This window comes from Primulina huaijiensis, chromosome 3 (assembly GCF_012295235.1).
Source record: "Primulina huaijiensis isolate GDHJ02 chromosome 3, ASM1229523v2, whole genome shotgun sequence".
Taxonomy (NCBI): domain Eukaryota; kingdom Viridiplantae; phylum Streptophyta; class Magnoliopsida; order Lamiales; family Gesneriaceae; genus Primulina; species Primulina huaijiensis.
In genome coordinates, this window is record NC_133308.1 from 24,159,331 (window position 1) to 24,177,846 (window position 18,516).

The 18,516-nt window shown below is 34.4% G+C and overlaps 3 protein-coding genes across 3 annotated transcripts; 1 reads left to right on the forward strand and 2 right to left on the reverse strand.

Annotated features, from left to right (window-relative positions):
• The first annotated feature begins 1,146 nt into the window (after window positions 1-1,146).
• LOC140973931 (ubiquitin-conjugating enzyme E2 7-like) lies at window positions 1,147-6,375 on the forward strand. Its single transcript, XM_073437080.1, has 6 exons — window positions 1,147-1,342; window positions 1,462-1,564; window positions 3,425-3,522; window positions 3,598-3,698; window positions 5,361-5,438; window positions 6,047-6,375. Exons 1-6 carry the CDS (start codon window positions 1,294-1,296, stop codon window positions 6,122-6,124), a joined length of 507 nt encoding a protein of 168 aa, XP_073293181.1. The 5' UTR covers window positions 1,147-1,293; the 3' UTR covers window positions 6,125-6,375.
• A 135-nt stretch (window positions 6,376-6,510) lies between these two features.
• LOC140973932 (exocyst complex component EXO70H1) lies at window positions 6,511-8,685 on the reverse strand. The gene has a single exon (XM_073437081.1). It carries the CDS (start codon window positions 8,621-8,623, stop codon window positions 6,731-6,733), a length of 1,893 nt encoding a protein of 630 aa, XP_073293182.1. The 5' UTR covers window positions 8,624-8,685; the 3' UTR covers window positions 6,511-6,730.
• A 5,322-nt stretch (window positions 8,686-14,007) lies between these two features.
• LOC140973933 (glutathione S-transferase DHAR2) lies at window positions 14,008-17,998 on the reverse strand. The gene is made up of 6 exons (XM_073437082.1): window positions 17,811-17,998; window positions 17,601-17,691; window positions 17,302-17,445; window positions 16,002-16,119; window positions 15,752-15,892; window positions 14,008-14,300 (listed from the first exon to the last, which is right to left on the reverse strand). The coding sequence occupies exons 1-6, from the start codon at window positions 17,866-17,868 to the stop codon at window positions 14,214-14,216; spliced, it is 639 nt and encodes a 212-aa protein (XP_073293183.1). The 5' UTR covers window positions 17,869-17,998; the 3' UTR covers window positions 14,008-14,213.
• Between the last annotated feature and the right edge of the window lie 518 nt (window positions 17,999-18,516).

Genomic DNA, 18,516 nt, shown 5'->3' on the forward strand with positions numbered 1-18,516 from the left:
CTTTCTGATGAACTCGTCCAACGATATAACCTAAAATATAAATTCGCTATATACTTCAGTATACTGCATTCCAACTGACTAAAACAATTTAAATCGGAGCGGTTAAAAATCGAATTCTCAGTCTATAAACCCATTCAAAATCTGGAATTTCAAGCTTAATACCTCAAGAATCGAGGCTTAAACGTACAACGGTGATCTCTCAGAGGTGGCTCGCCAGAAAAATCACCAGAATCACTGTTCACGGTCAGAAAACAAGCTAGACAACAGGGGAAAACCTAAGGCTTCCACCAAGAACATCTAAGAATCGAAGTCATAATCTTACCTAAAACCGAATCGAAGCCCACACGCACGGGTGATGGAAAACAAGCCGATTGAGCTCGTGACCTTCCGATTCATGGTAGGAAAGAGGCTAATAGACTGGAGGAAGAAGGTTGCTAGCTGTTGCCTCACTTATCCGGCCGCTGGCGGCGCTACGCGACTGCTACAGAAAGAGGAGAAAAAAGCAATGGGGTGCAAGACATGGAGAGATTTGTTCTAATGTTGTACGCAGAATACATTACATGAGTTGTGTTAATTAATAAAGTGAAATGGGCTAGGCTCAAATTGGTTATTGGGCTCTTACAATTAAGGTACAATAATTGTCGTTGTTAGGATATCGATCGAAACGTGACTCTTGAGTTCGTTGTTGCATCGTCACCACTAACTACAACGTTTGGTAAAGTTACGAACAATTGATTCTAAAATTTGCATCAAAGTCAATGTCATATATCTGTTCAATTCTCATAGATGATAATAAATGAAATTAATGAGATGATAATTGTTTGGGATGTAATAACTGCCTTGTTAAGATGACGATTGAAACATGACATTTGTGTTGTTGTACGACTTAAAATATTTGAGATGTACCATGGACACTAACTATAACTTTTGATTCATATAATAAATAAATATATTTCGTGCATTTTTTTTAATGGTAGTTCAAATAATGCACAAACATTCTCGAATATTCTAAGCCAAGCTCGAACTCGAGCCAATTCTGAAAAAAAATCTAATCTTCAAATTTCTCAAATATTCGNTATATTGGAAAGGTGGCCCGTGCATCCATTCCCTTTGTACGCATTTATGAACCGCAGTGAACTGGTTTCAGCCCAAAGGTGGCCCGCAAATCTTGTGTTTCATATTATATAGACATCGAAACAGCTGTCAGCCTCACGGCCGTAATTTTTGCCACCCTCTCCGCCTCTTTCGTACCCCTGAAATTTTCTCTAAATTCCAATTAAAAAGAGAAAATTGATGGCTTCACCCTCTCAAGGTAGCCTCCTCCTGCAAAAGCAGCTTAAAGGTACTCATATGTCAAGAATTTTCGGTTTTTTTTTCTGAATTTCTTGAAAGAATAGACTTATCTTTCTCCCAATCTTTGATAAATTTTGTGGGTTTAATGATCTGGGAATTGATTTTTAGATCTGTGCAAACACCCCGTGGATGGATTTTCGGCTGGTTTGTTGGATGAAAGCAACCTGTTTGAATGGAGTGTTACGATAATTGGCCCCCCTGACACACTCTAGTGAGCAAATATATCATGTTCTTTTTGTGTTACATTCGTGAATATTTATCCCCCTGGTTGGTATGATAATTCGAATGCGTGTATGATTTGTTATTCAATCGTTTTGCTTTATGGTTTTTTCTTTCTTGTTTTTAATAAATCTTCTTTCGCAAGGGTTTTAGTTGCTGTGCTGGTGTTTTTGGATATTGGTCTTACAGCTCATGAGACACTCTTTTCCGTGATCTAAATGTGATATTATGTGGCGATTATGGAAGATTAAGCATAAAGCACGTGTAAAACACAACGATTTGATCAAGAAAGGAAAAATGGTTAAAATCATGGTTGGCCATATTGAGCGTGTTTAAAGCGTAATCCAATTTAGTAAATCAAGTATTTGAATAAATAAATAGTAACCACATATTATAATTTAAAATGTGTTTTAAATGACAATTTGTGTTTTAGTATTAAAGGTATTTATAATTATAAATTGATTATTTTGAGTTTTGGTTTTTCTTAATCATATGTACATAGGTGCATATGTAATGATGTGAATTGTCTGGTTATATTTCCTAATTCTTATGTTGTAATCCAAAATCTCCAAGGTGTGTTTGTAACTATCAAATGCCATCCACAAATTGAATGTTTGAGTTTCGGAATTCCATTTTACATTAGGTTGACTTCCTCAGACACGTTATACTTGTCCGCATCACTTTCCTTTGTTTTCTGAATTTAAGTTTAGATTTGAAACTTACTAGTTAAAAGGAAACTGAATCACATTCAATACGTTTTGAAACTTATTATTTTTATAGCATCCAATCATTCTTCCACCTATAATGCAGAACCATGAGCTGTTTTACAGTATTTTTTTTTATTATGAATGAACAATCCTATTTCTTCATGATTGTTTTTGTGTAATATCCAAGTCCCAAGATCCAAATGTTATTCGCTACAGAACCTGCCTTTGTCCGTGCTCCCGATTTCCAACACCAGATTTTTCCAACCACTAATGTTCAGATCTATCAATTTTGATAAAGTTCTAATTTAATATCATCGTTTTGCACTCACCACCTGCTTCCAACATCATGCCTGTCTCCGCAACCTCGACGACCATTTCTCTGTGCTTACACTAGTCAATGATCTAGTCACATATCCCTTTGAGCTTTCAATCTATGGCCCAGAGGCCGTGACACCCCCCCTCCCCTCTTTCCCTTCCCCAGCCTCTGCATACTCTGGGCTGCTGCTTTCCATCTGAGATTCAAGGAGTAGGAGTGAGTTGTAGTTGAGGTGTCTACTGCAACATGCAAAAGTATTTATGAATTGTGTGCAAATAGATAATATTTATGTGAAGTGACCAAATTTGGAGTATAACATGTTACCTATTACCTATTTCAGTGAAATTTGAATCGTGACAGCTCAGAACAAAAACTACAGTTAGGGACCTTTGGTGATCGTAGAATATTATCAACAGTTTGGTGTTTTTGTTTAAATGAAAGACTTGTAATATCTGTATTTAAGCTGTTACCCTTGATATGTTTTATGGTGGCGGCGCATGTGGAAAGTTTTGAACTTAGCAATTGGGAAGGATTAGAAATGTGGTGCTGAACCACAGGCATGATTTAGTTTTTTTTATGTTGAATCAGTGGAAAATAATGTGCCAATTTAACTTTGGAATAGTGATTTGTTTGTGAATCTATGTGATAGAGGATAAAATAGTAATGAAATGAAAAGACAGTTGCACTGACTTGGTGGAGCTTGAATAACCATGCCGTCTGGTTATGCATTTAAGAACCTGATTGGTCTTTGTGTTAATTTGGATGTTATTATTAACAATACAACTTATTGTGTGCTTCCTTCTAATTGTCATATTTAATTTGGATGCAGTGAAAGTGGTTTCTTCAATGCCATCATGAGCTTCCCCATGAATTATCCGAACAGTCCTCCAACAGTGAAATTTATCTCTGAGATTTGGCATCCTAATGGTTTGTATTCATTCTCTTTTTAAAATGTTAAATTAGATGGTTAATGGGGTTCTGATTTGAAGTCATAAATTGCAGTTTATCCTGATGGGAAGGTTTGCATTTCAATTCTTCACCCCCCTGGAGATGATCCAAATGGCTATGAGCATGCTAGTGAACGCTGGTCTCCTGTACACACTGTATAATCATGAATCAGTTTTGCTATATCATATTTTGTGATACATTCTTCGGTGACTATGATTTTCGTCTATTGTAGTTGAATTTTCATGTAGAATCGTGTACAAAACTGAGCATGTTAATTTGTAAAAAAGAAATTAATAGTTTTAGCTACAATACTTTTGCAATTTTTATAACATTGATCAATGCCTAGTGAAATTCCTACAATATTGTCGTATTTGAAATGAATCTATTGAATTGAAAGTTTGTTGATCCTTTGTCTGGTTGTGGTTTGAGAAATTCTTTAGAGGTAAAGGAAACCTACCTCGACCTCGACATTTTTTTGGTAACTAACTCTGTAATAAGTAATTAAATGATCTGTTACTGTTAAAAGTAGGAGAGACTGAATAATTTGTTGATGGAGCATTGGTTTTGTAACCAGCCTGATTTATACTAGATAAAATTTCTTGAGTTTGATTTTTATGTAACAAGTCATGATGTATGTCTTCAGTTAGAGCGAGAACATAGAGGGACTTATATATTCGGATTATTTATGCTCTTTATATGCTTTTTCTCATAGTTGGCCCTCCTGTTTGGTCATTTTTCTTTTTATTTATGATTTTGATGTTGCTTAATGGAACTTGCGTTGAAATTGATGCTTCAAAAAACTCTATTACAATTACAAATGAATTTAGGATAAAAAATTGTTGGGAAAGCGATTCTCGTCAACTTGTTACTTTGTCGAGATTGTACTAGCTATTTTTCCTTCCATATGTTGTGAACGTCGGACTATTTGTGAATCACGTTTTTTTATTTTATTTTTTGAAATATCACATGGATTCGGCAAAAGAAATGTGATTGGCAGAATTGTGAGATGTTTTGGAGAAGCACATGGATTTAAGAACTTGCAACTTCTCTTTTTTGTCTTTTTTCCACGGGTATGAGAATGTTTGCCCGTTCATTTGGTTCCAAATGAGGGTTCTTTTGTCCAGTGCCAAAGTTAGTGTTAAATTCTGTCCAATAATTCAAGAGCTAATATTATTTTCATGAAGAGTTGAATGGTCTTTGCAATATTTTATTTTTCACATGTGCTACTCTATTTCATCTATCCCTATCTTTTGAAATAGCAAGGATAAGCTAATAGGAGACGCTCCACTGATTGAGTGTGTCGGTTTCGTGGAATAAGGGATGGTTTGGGGAACTATTTGAAATAGTATGGGACTTGGCATCAAATTGAATTCCAAGAGTTTGTTTTTATCCAACAATTGTGAAGTTCGTTTTGGTTTTGGTTTTGGTTTATGTTTCAGACTAGTAGAGGGTAGCAATGAGTTAGTGGTGAACCTTTTCATTTTTCAGTTTGTTGGAGAACCTATTCAAGCATGTTCAGTCAGAAAATCCAGCTTGCCTGGGATGCTCTTTTGCAAGTAGCATCTTGTTTGTGAATATTTGTTGGTTTCTCTGTCTAATTTTTTATTTTTATTTTTTAAATCTGGAGCTAAAGGAAGCTTTTTATTGTTTGAATTCTTTTACTGATATTTGAGCATATGTAAACTTGGAATTTCCAATTTTTTCCTTCTATAGCAGTAACAGCGTTTTATTCTATGATAAATGCCATACATCATCAGTTGTTCTGCCCACGATAATTCTGTGAGAAAAAAGTATACAAATGATTCTGTTGTTTGCAGGTGGAGAGTATAGTTCTAAGCATCATATCGATGCTTTCAAGTCCAAATGACGAGTCCCCTGCCAATGTCGAAGCTGCTGTAAGTTCAAATGCATTAGATTTATGATTTTCTCACTATCTGATTAGATCCTGTGTATTTAGAAGGTGTTTTCCTGATACTGAACTCGATAAAGCAAATTATAAGAAAGCTTAAATTAATTTATTAATGTCCCTTGTGCTCTTTCTAGCTTTTAAACAAAGTTTTACTAACTTGTATAAAAAACTTCTTTCTTGACCCGCACGATGATTATGATTTTTTATGTGAGAGCTGAAAGCACAAAATTGTTGTGTTAAAATTTCTTTGGTTCAAAAAAGAAAGTATTTTTGTCTTATGACTTCAGAATTCAAACCACAAAATTTTTAGCCGGTAATGTTATAATACTATTTTTTTCCCATGAGGAACTAATCTTTTAAATATATTAACACCTGACAAGTTTTTAAATGTGTGTGCTACTGTAGGAGATCTTATAAGCTCTGAAAGGAGCCCCTATCTTAAATTATAAGACGTTCTGCATAAAACATTCTTTAATTCTCATGTTCGTGTCGATGATGTCACTTTTTCCGACTCCGTTCCATTTTAACTGTCTATGCTTGACTTGTAATCCATCCGTCCATCAAAATGAATGATCCGTTCCAATTTCTCTGCAGAAGGAATGGAGAGAACAAAGGCATGAATTCAAGAAGAAAGTCGGTCGATGCGTGAGACGATCACAGGAACTGATGTAAATTGTTGATATCTTGCAGTGAAACTTGGTTTGGTTTTGACTGTTTTGCTAACAGATATTTGGTCTGTTGGGATATTGTTTGGCTTGTTTCTTAGACCGTGTAAATTTGCTACATCCGAGCATTATACTGCATTCATTACTATAGGAGAGCTCTTCTCTGCGGTTAAATTTCACATACACATGATACATATGACGATTATATACGATAATTGCGATTTTGGTCCCTGTTATTCGGGTTCAGAACCATATTGATCCTTGTTTGCGACGTAACTTAAAGGTAACTTGATTTATGAATTCTAAACATTTTTTTCTCCGATATTAATACATTATCGTTACGAAGTAATGAGAAATGGCACGAAAATACAAGAGGGATCAACATCGTTTCGATCTCAAACAAGAGGAATGACAAATATAATTATACCGAATCATTTGTTCCCAAAAAAATTTTCCGCCCAAGACTGCCAAAGTAAAATTGAACAATAGTGACAAGGTTTTGTCTCAAAATCCATATTGTATCAGGTTCAAATTCTACTTAGACTTGAACGTGAAATTATTTGTTCGTTATCATTTACTAAAAAGGTAAAAAAAAAAATTGTAATTTGTTGATTCAAAGGCATCGCGACATGCGGGATTGGGTAGAAGAAGATGAATGTCCGAAAGCAGCAGTGTTATGAAACAAATCTGACAAGTAGTTTCCCAGATTGTCGGGTGAAAACCTCGCCAACACTTCGAAGTCGTTGCTTTCCTTGCTCAAAACTGTCATGTAACTGTCGTAGAATTCCCTATAAGCAGGCACTAGTTTCCCCGCTATGGACACTTTGATCTCGTCTCGGAGCTTTGAGTCGGGGATGACCCACGAGCTTTGCTTTCGATATTCGTCTTCGAAGACGGAGTTGAATTGCCTGAAACACTTGCTGATCGTACCGGGTGACATTTCGGCCACCACGTTCTCCGCCGGAAGACATGAAAGTGCTTTGCTCCAAGCTACTGATTCATAGTTTGCTGCGTATAGTTTCACCTTGTTTTGGAGTTTGGACAGCCATTCTTCCCCTAAGATTAGTTTCAACGCCGTCGTGCTAGCTTTTTCGATCACAGATTCGAGATTGTTTGCTAAGAAGAGATATGATAACCCCACGTCGTTGTAGAGCTCCGCTTTGCTGTCGAGCTTGCAGAGAAGGACAAGAATTATCCAGGCGAGGCGGCTGGCTACAGAGGAATTTGGAGCCGAGCTGTCGAAGTAAGATTCTGGGAATGGCGACCTCGCGGCGATGGTTTCTTGGTCTTCTGCCATAATTTCTGAGAGTGCCCCGCTGTTGTCCGCAAGTGACGAGACGTAATCCATAACCGAACATGTCATCGGATGAATCCCACCACCAGGTATTGTGGTTTTCGACGAGTTCTTTTGAATCGATATAACATATTCGGAGAGAATTGTTTGAACAGAGTCTCTGAGTTTGTGCAGAGAGGAGAGAGCTTGTACTCTGATATCTGAGAGTGATTCGTAGGAGAAGATGGAGTCGATATCGGTCCAGAGCTCGGAGATGGTCTCATGCATGTTCATCAATGGGAAAATCTTTTCTGGTGATCGCTTGCTCTTAGCTACCATTTCAGGGAATTTAAACAATTTGATAGAACCTTCAACTGTTATAAGGGAGATACAGGCTTGTTTGATCGTCTCTGAGGCAGAGAAAACATGATCACAAAGAGATCTTTCCCCGCGGAAGAGGGATCTGACGGCAATCTTCGCAGCAAGTATCCATTTTTCGATTTGATGCTCGAGAGCCTCCGAACCCAACCGGTTGATCACATGGGTAGACGGATGAGTCTTCACACCGAGACGGTAGAGTTCTTCGTCCAAGATTGATTTTCGGGTGATTTTGTATATTTTGAGGCACTCTTTGCCGTAACCTGAGCTGATCATGGTTTCAGCAATCAGTTTTAGGTCCGACATAGCTCTTTCCACCTTCGACATGGGAGCATCATCGTCGTTGGATAGGTTGTTATACTCCTCGTCGTCTTCGGAGTTTCCAAACGACAAGGACCGAGATAGTCGTGATGATCCACTCGACACGGATTCTGGATTCAAGTACTCCCTGTTTGCAGATAGGATTTGAAAGAACTCCTTCTCTAGCCGCTTCATGGCGATCTTCATCAACTTGTTCCCTAGGACCAACTGATCGGAACTCGTATGTTCCGAGATCAATAAATGCATTACCTTGCGCAGGTCCTTCACACACCTGACGAATTCCTTGGCCTCTTTCCTGTTTTCTTGGAAGATCGCGACGAATTTCTCCATCGAAGGGTTGGAAGGATCCCATTTTCGGATCATGGCCTCTGATTTCTTGATGTTTTCTCGCATAAACGATTTGGACAACGTGGGCAAAGGCAAAGATGGTGTTGATAGAGAAGGTTGATTTGCATTGTTGGTTCTGGAAAAAAGTAGGAGACTCGCCATTGTTCTTTGGGGAGTGGAGAGTGTTGTGATTTCTTGAATTGCCATTTGGTTTCTTGTTTTTTTTTTTTTCTCTTCTTTTTTTGGTTTTAAAATATTTGATGTCTTTGTTACTTACAAACTGATGACTGAGGAGTTTAACTTAGTTTAGTTGTTACTTTAAATCAAAGAAATTGCAAGCTATTGATTTGAGGTTTGACTTGAAAAATGGGGCCTAATACATTGACCAATTCAAAATATTCAGAATACTTGTCCACTTTCGTTTAGTTTCACAGTTGACTTGAATAAAACCACCATGTCATGCACAAAAACGGGACAATAAAAAGGGGATATAATCAAAGTCTCAAATTTTGAATTAAGTTTCAGATTCGTTCTTTGATTTTTTTTATTTAGAAATGGGATTCATACTTAATTACATTTATATATATCCTTTTCAAAATAGCCAAATATTTTATTATATAATTTTTAATTAATTTGATTTTCTTCCCTAGATAAAATTAATCATTCATCCGATTTTCCTAAAATTTTCTTTCGCTCCATTTTCCCACTATTCTTTCTTCAAGATTTCCAAAATAAAATGAAATATTGCCCGTAATTACGCGGTTTTCCTCGAGAGAACCATTGACTTTTATCCAAATTTAAATTAGACAGTATTATATGTTTTATGTGACTTTCAATGTAATTACATCAAAGTTCACACAATTTTTTGTAGGATACATATTCAACTTTCTTAATTGTTATATCTATCTATATGCATATTAGGATCCATATTAGGATAGAGAACTTGTTATTTTATCATAAGTGTAACTTAAATTTTTTAAATCTCATTACACGTATAATTATTGCTCTAAGGCTCATGGACCATCCTTTTTTGAGTCTTGCAACCACTCTTGGGTTCGAAACATGGATATTGTAAGGTCCATGGGCTTTTAGGTCATGCAATCACAGTCATCATGATAGCTCATGCGACACTTACTGACAAAACTCCCAACACCTGACTGTGGACTCCTATCATGAGGGCGAGTCCACAGCCATGTGTGGGGAGTTCTGTCAATAAGTGTCAAATGAGCTATCATTAGGGTTGTGATTGCAGGACCAAAAAAAAATAGGCCCATGAGCCTTACAATTGCACCCTAACAACTACTCTATCGGTAATTGTATTTTTTACTATATCTAATTAAAAATCAAACATGTGAAATTGACTCCACGTTAATATAAGTATAGCATTGACTTCTCGTGGTAATTTTATATTTTTCTTGTCCTTTTCAACATCCCTACATCACTTCCACGAAAGTTTCTAGTTTTGTTTTTAATTTCGAAGTCGATAGTTTATATTATGATTCACTGACTTGTTGTAAGATTTATTTGATAGATTCTAATAAATTATATTCGGATCAGGGGCGTATCAAGATTTTAAAATCAGACGACTTAAATTCAATTAATTAATATTTTCTGACCAGCAAGATGTAATATTTTTATTATCTTTAAAGTTATTTTATCAAAAAAAATTTAAAATATAATTTTGATATTTGTGTGAATGACAATTGGCCATGGGATATTTTCAGATATTCTAAAGCACAATATTCACTAAATTTTAATATAATATGATAATATAATATTTTGGGGAGAGAACTAGATGTGATTATTATAAATTGATTAGCTCGATTATTATATTATATGGGAAAATAAATAAATTTATTTCGAAAAAATTAATGTTTTCGAGAAATTTTCGGGTGGGATTCATACGATTAACGAAGTCAAATTATGACATACGCTGACTGGCTTATAACCAATAACAAAAGTCAAATCAAAATGAAGTCCGAAAACAAATTAGTGTGGTAGGAAATTGTTTCTACCAACTTTTTCGTATTATATATTATTAATCTATATCATGATTAATATTTTATTTAATTGTTTTGAATTTTAGGATCAAAGAGGAATAATTCATAGTTTCAAATTTTATAAATAAATTCAAGATAAATTACATTTACGACAAGTAACTTAATTTGATTTTTAAATTTCCGCATTTATGTTCATGTTTACGTCGATAAATTTTGTATATTCAAGAAAAAGGGCGACGATTTGTCCATGTTTTCGATTTTTCGTTCTATGATACTTAGGTACAGTTAAAAATTGCATGATTTTTTTCGATTTCAAATATATACATCTCTAGTATTTTTTGTATGTATTCAGTCAATGGAGAAGAAATTTGTCTTGTGTAGTTTTTTTTTAAAAAAAAATCAATGCAGAAGAAATTTTGATCATATCATTTATGAAACTGTTGTGCATGCATGCATTATATATCATAAAATTCAATTTGACTAATACTTAATTTCATTGATTAAATAAATTAAATTTCATTTGAAAACCTAAACTACAACTATAAGTTCACATTAATTCTTGATATATCAATCTAACTTCTAGATATATATACATTACGTTAAAATTCTTAAAACTGATTCAAGTCAAGCACGCTTAATTTTGAAGTTCTTTTGTGATGAGCTGAAAAAAAAAGCACTTTTTTTTATATGAATAGTACTTATCAAATCTTTTAAGCATTCGTCAACTGTGCAGTCTCATACCTGAACATTTTTTGAATTCATCTCCTTCCGATTTAATATCAGTTCACTCATTTTCCTTTCGCTTAGAAACCTGACAGGAGACGCCCATTATCCGTGCAATCTCATTGCATCGACGATCACCCCATCCTCTTCAGCACCATATAGTTAAACTCTTTAGTTGTGTATTGGTTAACTCTACCATTTATTTTCTCCATAATTTTCAAGTAACACATGTACGTTTTGGACGCTAGACTATATATTATAATCGTTATTCAAATCTTTTCTCAATAATCGTTATGTTTAACCTCTAATATTTCTTCCACCATTGCCTAATTACAGGTGAACCGATTTATTTGTAAATATTTTTGTAACATGAAAAAAACTCTAAAATATTGGGAATTTGAAAATTGCAAAATAATCTATGAGAAATTGTATAGTCAAAACCAAAAATCCTTCATATTCGTGCACTATTGTCAGTCAGTCAGTCGGAGTAATTCAAGTCTGAAACTCCAATTGGTATACCGTGATCGAAGGTGACGCTAACCAACTTCTAACTTCTAAGACCCCCTCTCCGGAAAAAAAGCCGATCGCCCCGTCGGTATATCCAAGCGCCGTAATCGGCTTAATTTTTCATTTTTACATATGAGGATCCATAAGATCAGTCTTTGGATATATAGTGAAGGCAATATTCCACACAAGTTCGATTATTTTATTTTATCGAACACGACTATATATTGTGGATTTATTAAAGTTCAAGTAAGTAATTTGAATTATTTAGATAATTTATTTACTTATTTTATATAAAATTAAATACGATGGTAAATGGCTATGATAATATTTACAACATTGATAGAAAAAAGAACTTGGAAAATTACTTCGAAAGATTAACAAGTCATCTAGAAACATAAATTCTTGAATCCAAGTATGCCAGACCGACTAGGTAACAGACAGTGGAATAGAAACAAATTTTGGTACTAAATAAATCATATAATCGTCTCCAAAAATGTCAAATAAATCTGCTAGTCGTCTTCCTCCCAATTAACGTGGACAAAACGAAATGCATGCGATATTTGATCCCACATAATCTATCGCTAGTCTATGTGGCTTGATGAGATTATATCTCTAGAAAATCACCACAATCGCATAATGTTAATATTGTAGTGTTATTACGATAAAACACGAGTTATTAGATTGATTTTATTTTTAAAATAAGTCTCTTGTGAAACGGTATCACGAATCTTTATCTGTGAGACGAGTCAACCCTACCGATATTCACAATAAAAAATAATGCTCTTAGCATAAAAAATAATATTTTTTTATGGAAGGCTCAAATAAGAGATCTGTCTCACAAAATAAGACCCGTGCGACCGTCTCACACAAATTTTTGCTTTATTTTTATGCTACTATGAATAAATTAATTTATTTTAGGAATATAATAATAATAATAATAATAATAATAATAGCCAACTAGATCAAAATTTGGATAAATCAACAGTTAATTGAAAGAATTTGAAATAGAGTGCATTTGGATGCGTATCAGGTTTTGATGGGAGAAAAGAATTATATATATTATCATTTGAAATTTATATATTTGAAATGATATATAATTGATTATCATTTCAAATCCTCCCAAAAACAAACAAAAATGCATTGAAGAAGGCTTCTAAGGATGTTGATGATTTCGATTCTCTTTTATCAACACATTCTTAAGCGACTTACCCAATATGGTTTATCTGACTAACGTGATCTATATGTCATTGCTTTAGTTTGAATGTATATCCAGTGTGTACTTTAGGGTCCTCGTTTTTCTTCGATGCATTTTTTTTACATCGTGGGAGTAATTCAGATATATCATAACAGTTGGATGTTGTTCGGATTTTTGCGAATAGAACTCATATTCATAAGTGTAATTCGTCCTCATTACGACGAGTCAAATAATGGCTGGCTATCTTCAAATTTAGCGACCTCGCCGATTTAGAATGTTTTCAACCGTAATTCGTAAGCTTTCCCATAAAGAAATTTTTTGTTAAAATTGATTTTTTCAATTGACTTCAACTCAATCACATCATTAGCGGTGCCACTAAATTCAACATCGCTTCCATTTCAAATTATCTAAATTTAGCTACCCCCTGTCTACAAAATAATCAACAACTGACTGTGATTTCAAGGAGGTAACCAGGATTTAAGAATCAATTGGACAGAAACTTAAATAATATTTTTTAGAAAGCAGAATATAATGTTTTATTATTTTCAAATTTTTTACTACAATTATATAAGTGAAATTATACTATTTTAAAACTTTTCTGCATGAGAGTTTTTTAAAAAAAAAAACTTAAATAATATTTGTGAATGGAAATTTTTTTTTTTTTTTCAAAATTTTTCGTACATAATTACAAAATCGTATATGAAAATTTATATCATTTTAAAAATTTTCTACATGGAAACAAACTTAAAAGTAATCAAAATTAAATATTTTTATATTTTCAAAATTTCTACAACATTTTTAAAAAAAGGTAAAATTTTATATTTAATAAAAGTTCTGCTCGGCAAAAACCCAGATTTGCCCACAATCATAGGAGCTGTGCCCCTTCATTCACGTAACAATTGAGTCCTAAGGAATGAATAAGAGATTGATTGGCTGATATTAATCATGCATATGCCAATCTGTCACCTTTATATGTCAATGCACGAAAGTCGATTGATAATCTTAGGAAGAATATTGTTTAAATGAATTCCAAATCCATAACTTTTGAATCTCACAATATACATATTATCATCTTGTTATATTTAGACACCTATTTGGTGCTAATGATATTTGAATCATCCAAACATTTACCTCAATTTTCGTTAAAATATTAGAATTATAAATCATTATATCATCAAAATATAATTATTCATCATCTGTGTATAAAACATTATTTATCTTCTCATCAAATGATGCTACAGAATTATAAAAAACCACTGGACATTGCCTCTATTTTTTATTGACAGCAGACATAACAGTACACACCAACATGCATAGCCACGCCAGGAGATAGATACAAAGGGTTATTCATTAAGACACAGCAGCACAATTTTTAACCATTGACTTTGGATGCCCATCCTGCAACAACATGTTCCTTCGTAGGCTTTGTTTTCTGGAAGGACTCCAGAGAAAATAGCAGCTGTAAAATGAAAAGAAAGAAAAATAAATGGTCGCTTTCAGCTTTTTTCTAAGCATTTACAATCTTCCTGGTCTAACAAAATTTGCTCCTTCTTACCACATATTCAAGGGAATTTATTCACAAATTCGAATAGAATGAAAACTATTCTAGATGATAAATGTCCTTAGGGAAAAGTGAATTTTGTTTATCCAATAACAAGAAAATAGTAAAACAAAAAAGAAGACAGCAGTTGAAGCTCATTTGAAGAAAGAAAATGATTTCATCCAACAGCAACCAAGATCGAAGAAAGATCTAGCTAGAAGTTCAAAGCTACTTGGTAACAAAATATGCTACAAGAAAACGTAGATGGAACATATGGAGGAAGTGTATAAATGACCGGGCTGCAGTACCATCCATAATCTTTCAACAAAAATGAATCCAAATATATGGCAGCATACTTCCACCTCATTTCCATCACGCAACTTCAGATTGAGAAAGGCAGTGAACCAAGTACTACGTCGAACATTATTTAATTAAAACATGACATGCATCAATTTTAATTTTAATTTTATGTTGCATAAAATATTAATTCAAAGTATTGGTATTTGATGTGTTATTTGCCGTTTAATTTGAAGTTACATGAGCTTTTTAATTGTGCCAATGAATTCATAAATATTTTGGCATCTATAATCTCTCCACAATCCAGAGTATCATCAACGTTCTAAAATCGTTAAGCGCTAGTCGGGCGCCAAACCAGTGCCTAAAGCCTAGGCCGCTTAAATGGAGATTAGACGCCGCTAGACGGATTCCTAAGTATCAAAAGACTTGTGATGGTTTTTAGAATAAATTTCAGCCAAAACTTTGTTAAAATCCAATTGACACCTGGTTCATTCTTCCTGCTTCTTCCACTTAAGGCAGGTCAAGATAATAGGCAATGCAAGAGAAATCAAAATGAAAAAAATTATCTTTAGGGTCTGATTCGATTTTCATATGTGTGCAGAAATAAGCAGACAAATAAGACGAGAGTAGTGTGTTAAGGCAAATACAAACCAACAAATCACGATTTTAATTGAGCATTTGGGCTTTCAATCCCAAAAAAATAAAAGCAGAGACCTATTCTTTCTTAGGTCATGCTCTGGTTTAATTGAGCTTTCAAAAATTAAAAGCCCAAAAAAAATTTCCCAAGAAAAAATAAACGCCTAGGACCACCTAGGGCCGCCTAGGACCTTTTCGGTGCGGTCGGACGGCGTCTAGCCCGAGTTTCAGAACACTGAGTCTTATAGAATATTTTTTAATTTGGTAAATTCAAAAGTCTGAATAAAACTTTTGACACACTCCATTTTACGTGCAAAACATCCAATATATCTTATATATATCTGACTGTCAACCCAGACAATGTCGAAACCATAAAAGTAAAGCATAAATACAGAGGAATCAGAAGAAGTATGATTTTAAGTTGCTCAATACTATACCTTCATGTAGTTGTGCACGTGAGAAAAGCTTTCGGGGATAGCCCAGCCTTTATAGTGGCCAAGAGCCACATCAAGATGGTAAAGCTTTGGTGCCAAACTCAAATCAACAGCACAAATTTTTTCTCCATTGACAAATGGTCCCTGATCACCCACAAAAAAAGGATCTTATTTTCATCGATAACAAATGCACAATCTTACTACTCATTTTTATTTGTCTCCAACATAAATACATTTCTAACACATTCAACACCTTAGTTTTCAGATGTTCATCCAAAGCTTTCAATTCATCAAGCAGTGCTTGCTCAGAACCATCAGCAGGATCCTTGCTTGTTAAGAACTTGACAAAAGAAGGAAATATTTTGGAACCCCTATAATAAGAAGTTTGAAATCCACAAATAAGTAATAAAAACACATGCACAGAAAATCCCACGGTTCTTAATGGCACAAAGCACACTAACATACAATATCCTAGGATATAAAATTAATGGATAAAATTATGTCAAGTAATATCTAACACACACTTTAAAAACAGCGAATAACAATAAATCATAGTCATTCATTTACACTATGAACAACTTATACTTTTAAACATGGATTCACAATCACAGTAATGAAGGGCGCGACTGAAGCACCTCTCGTGTGATTAGGAAATTTTTTTGAACGCTGTTCATCATTTTTTTAAGAACTCTTTTAAAGTAAACCTGTCCATTTTTCTTCTTTAGCTGATGTTTCCAACTAATGTTTTCCAGCGTTTAATCAGATTTAAATAATTTTTTCTTAATAATTTCTTTTTTACCTTTTTGAGAAAAGGCATGGTTAAACTAACTGGCGCTGTGAGTTTTAGGGGGCAGCAGATTTTCATTTTGGAGCTCCTCCCCTGGTAGTAAATAAAATGCAATAAAGATGATGATGGAGAGGCAATGAGAAAGAGGATCAAGGATGTGAAATTCATTGATTGCTGCCCAATTGTTGGACCCAGAGACATTCGGTTGAATTTTTTTGGGAAGGTTGCAGATGGGATTGGAGAAGTTATCTCAGGTTTTTCCCCTAAATATTGTTGATCAGATTCTTCAAGTGCACTTCCTGTCTTGAAGGACAAACTAGAGTTGAACTATAATTTTGATGGGGCTTTTAGCACAAAATCTGCTTGGAAAATGGTTAGACAGAGAGCTGAGGTCCATGATATCTTTACTCCTCACCGACCGAGCCTTTTATCTTTTATTGGAGATTTCTTCAGAGGAAGCTTCCTTTAAACTTGCTTCTCATTTTCAGTGCTGACACAGTGAGGGAAACCCTGGATCACCTATTTTTCCGGGGAGACCTCGCCAGACAGGTACGGGGATTTCTTTGCTTGTTTTTTGAGGTCCTAATTACCAAATGTCCATAGCTTCTGAGGTATGGGAGGAGTGAAATTGTAACTTGTAAGGGGCATTTTAAGGAGATCATTCCTTTCTGCTCCTTTAATTCTTGTTGGTTGGTTGGAATGACTCTAAGCATAGAACAATCATTCATTTCAATGGATGATTAGAAAGGAGAGAATGGTTTCATACACTGAGGAAACATCACCAGGAGGAGAGAGACTTGGGCTGGGGTATTTCTCTTCGATAATGCCAACAATCACATCTGAGTCGCCAATCCATTTGTCATCAATTTTTAACGCTGGCACCTTTCCTTCTGGGTTCACTTCCAAGAACCTGAAATCCCATAATAAACAAGCATTTCCAGCAACCGAAAAACAATAACAACAACCCATATTTTCGAGGAAACAAAGTCACAAACACAAAAGTTACATAGGGAACTGATGATAAATCGCGCAAGTAGCAACAAATCAACAACCAACTATCAGTACCACTGAGGCTTTTCGCTGATGTTGATTAAATGCGTGTTGTAAGGAATTTTCTTCTCTTCCAGAGTCAGGAGGACCCTATGGGTGAACGGACCTAAAAAATATTGAAATCAAAATACAAAATGAAGGGAGCTAAATCAACCACAATGCGATACTGAAGAGGAGAGAGAGAGAGAGAGAGAGAGAGAGAGAGAGAGAGTTATAGTAAAATACAGTCTCCGAGAGTATCGGGAGATCCGACAGCCGCCTTGGCGCAAAGCTCGATAGCCATGGACGGATTTTGAGTGTTTGCTGTTCGGTCGGAGGAGGAGAGTGGCGGAGTGTGAAGAATACGCAGCTGAAGACCCTCGATCAATCTAGAACTTCTGCGACCGATCAAATTAAAATTTCGATTTTTAATTATGAAGAGTGTCAAAATCTGAAACAATCTATCAATATGACGTGGTTAAATTAAAAAAAAATCATGTTTGAGTTTGAGTTTTCGTTTTAAGGTCAAATGAAAGTTGGATTTGATAACTGATCCAAAAAAAATGATTTTAATTTTTTTTAAAAAAAATATAATTAATAAATAATACCTATATTTTTATACATTGCATGTCTTAAAAAATATTTATTTTATATTTATATCATAAATTTTCATAATTTAATATTTATTTNATTATTTTTTAAATTTTATTTAATTTTATTTTTAAAAAAATTATAAAAAAATTCAAAATCAAGTAGTACAGGTTGCTTTAGGTTGATAGTTTTCGAGTTGGCTCGGGTTCAGGTTGAGTAATTTTTGAATAGTACTATTATTCAACCCGACCCAACCCACCCAACCCACCCGAATTGACATCTCTATTATCGACATTAATAATTTTTGTATATATATAATAGATGTTTGTGTTACATATTTACATAATTATTCTTTATTTGT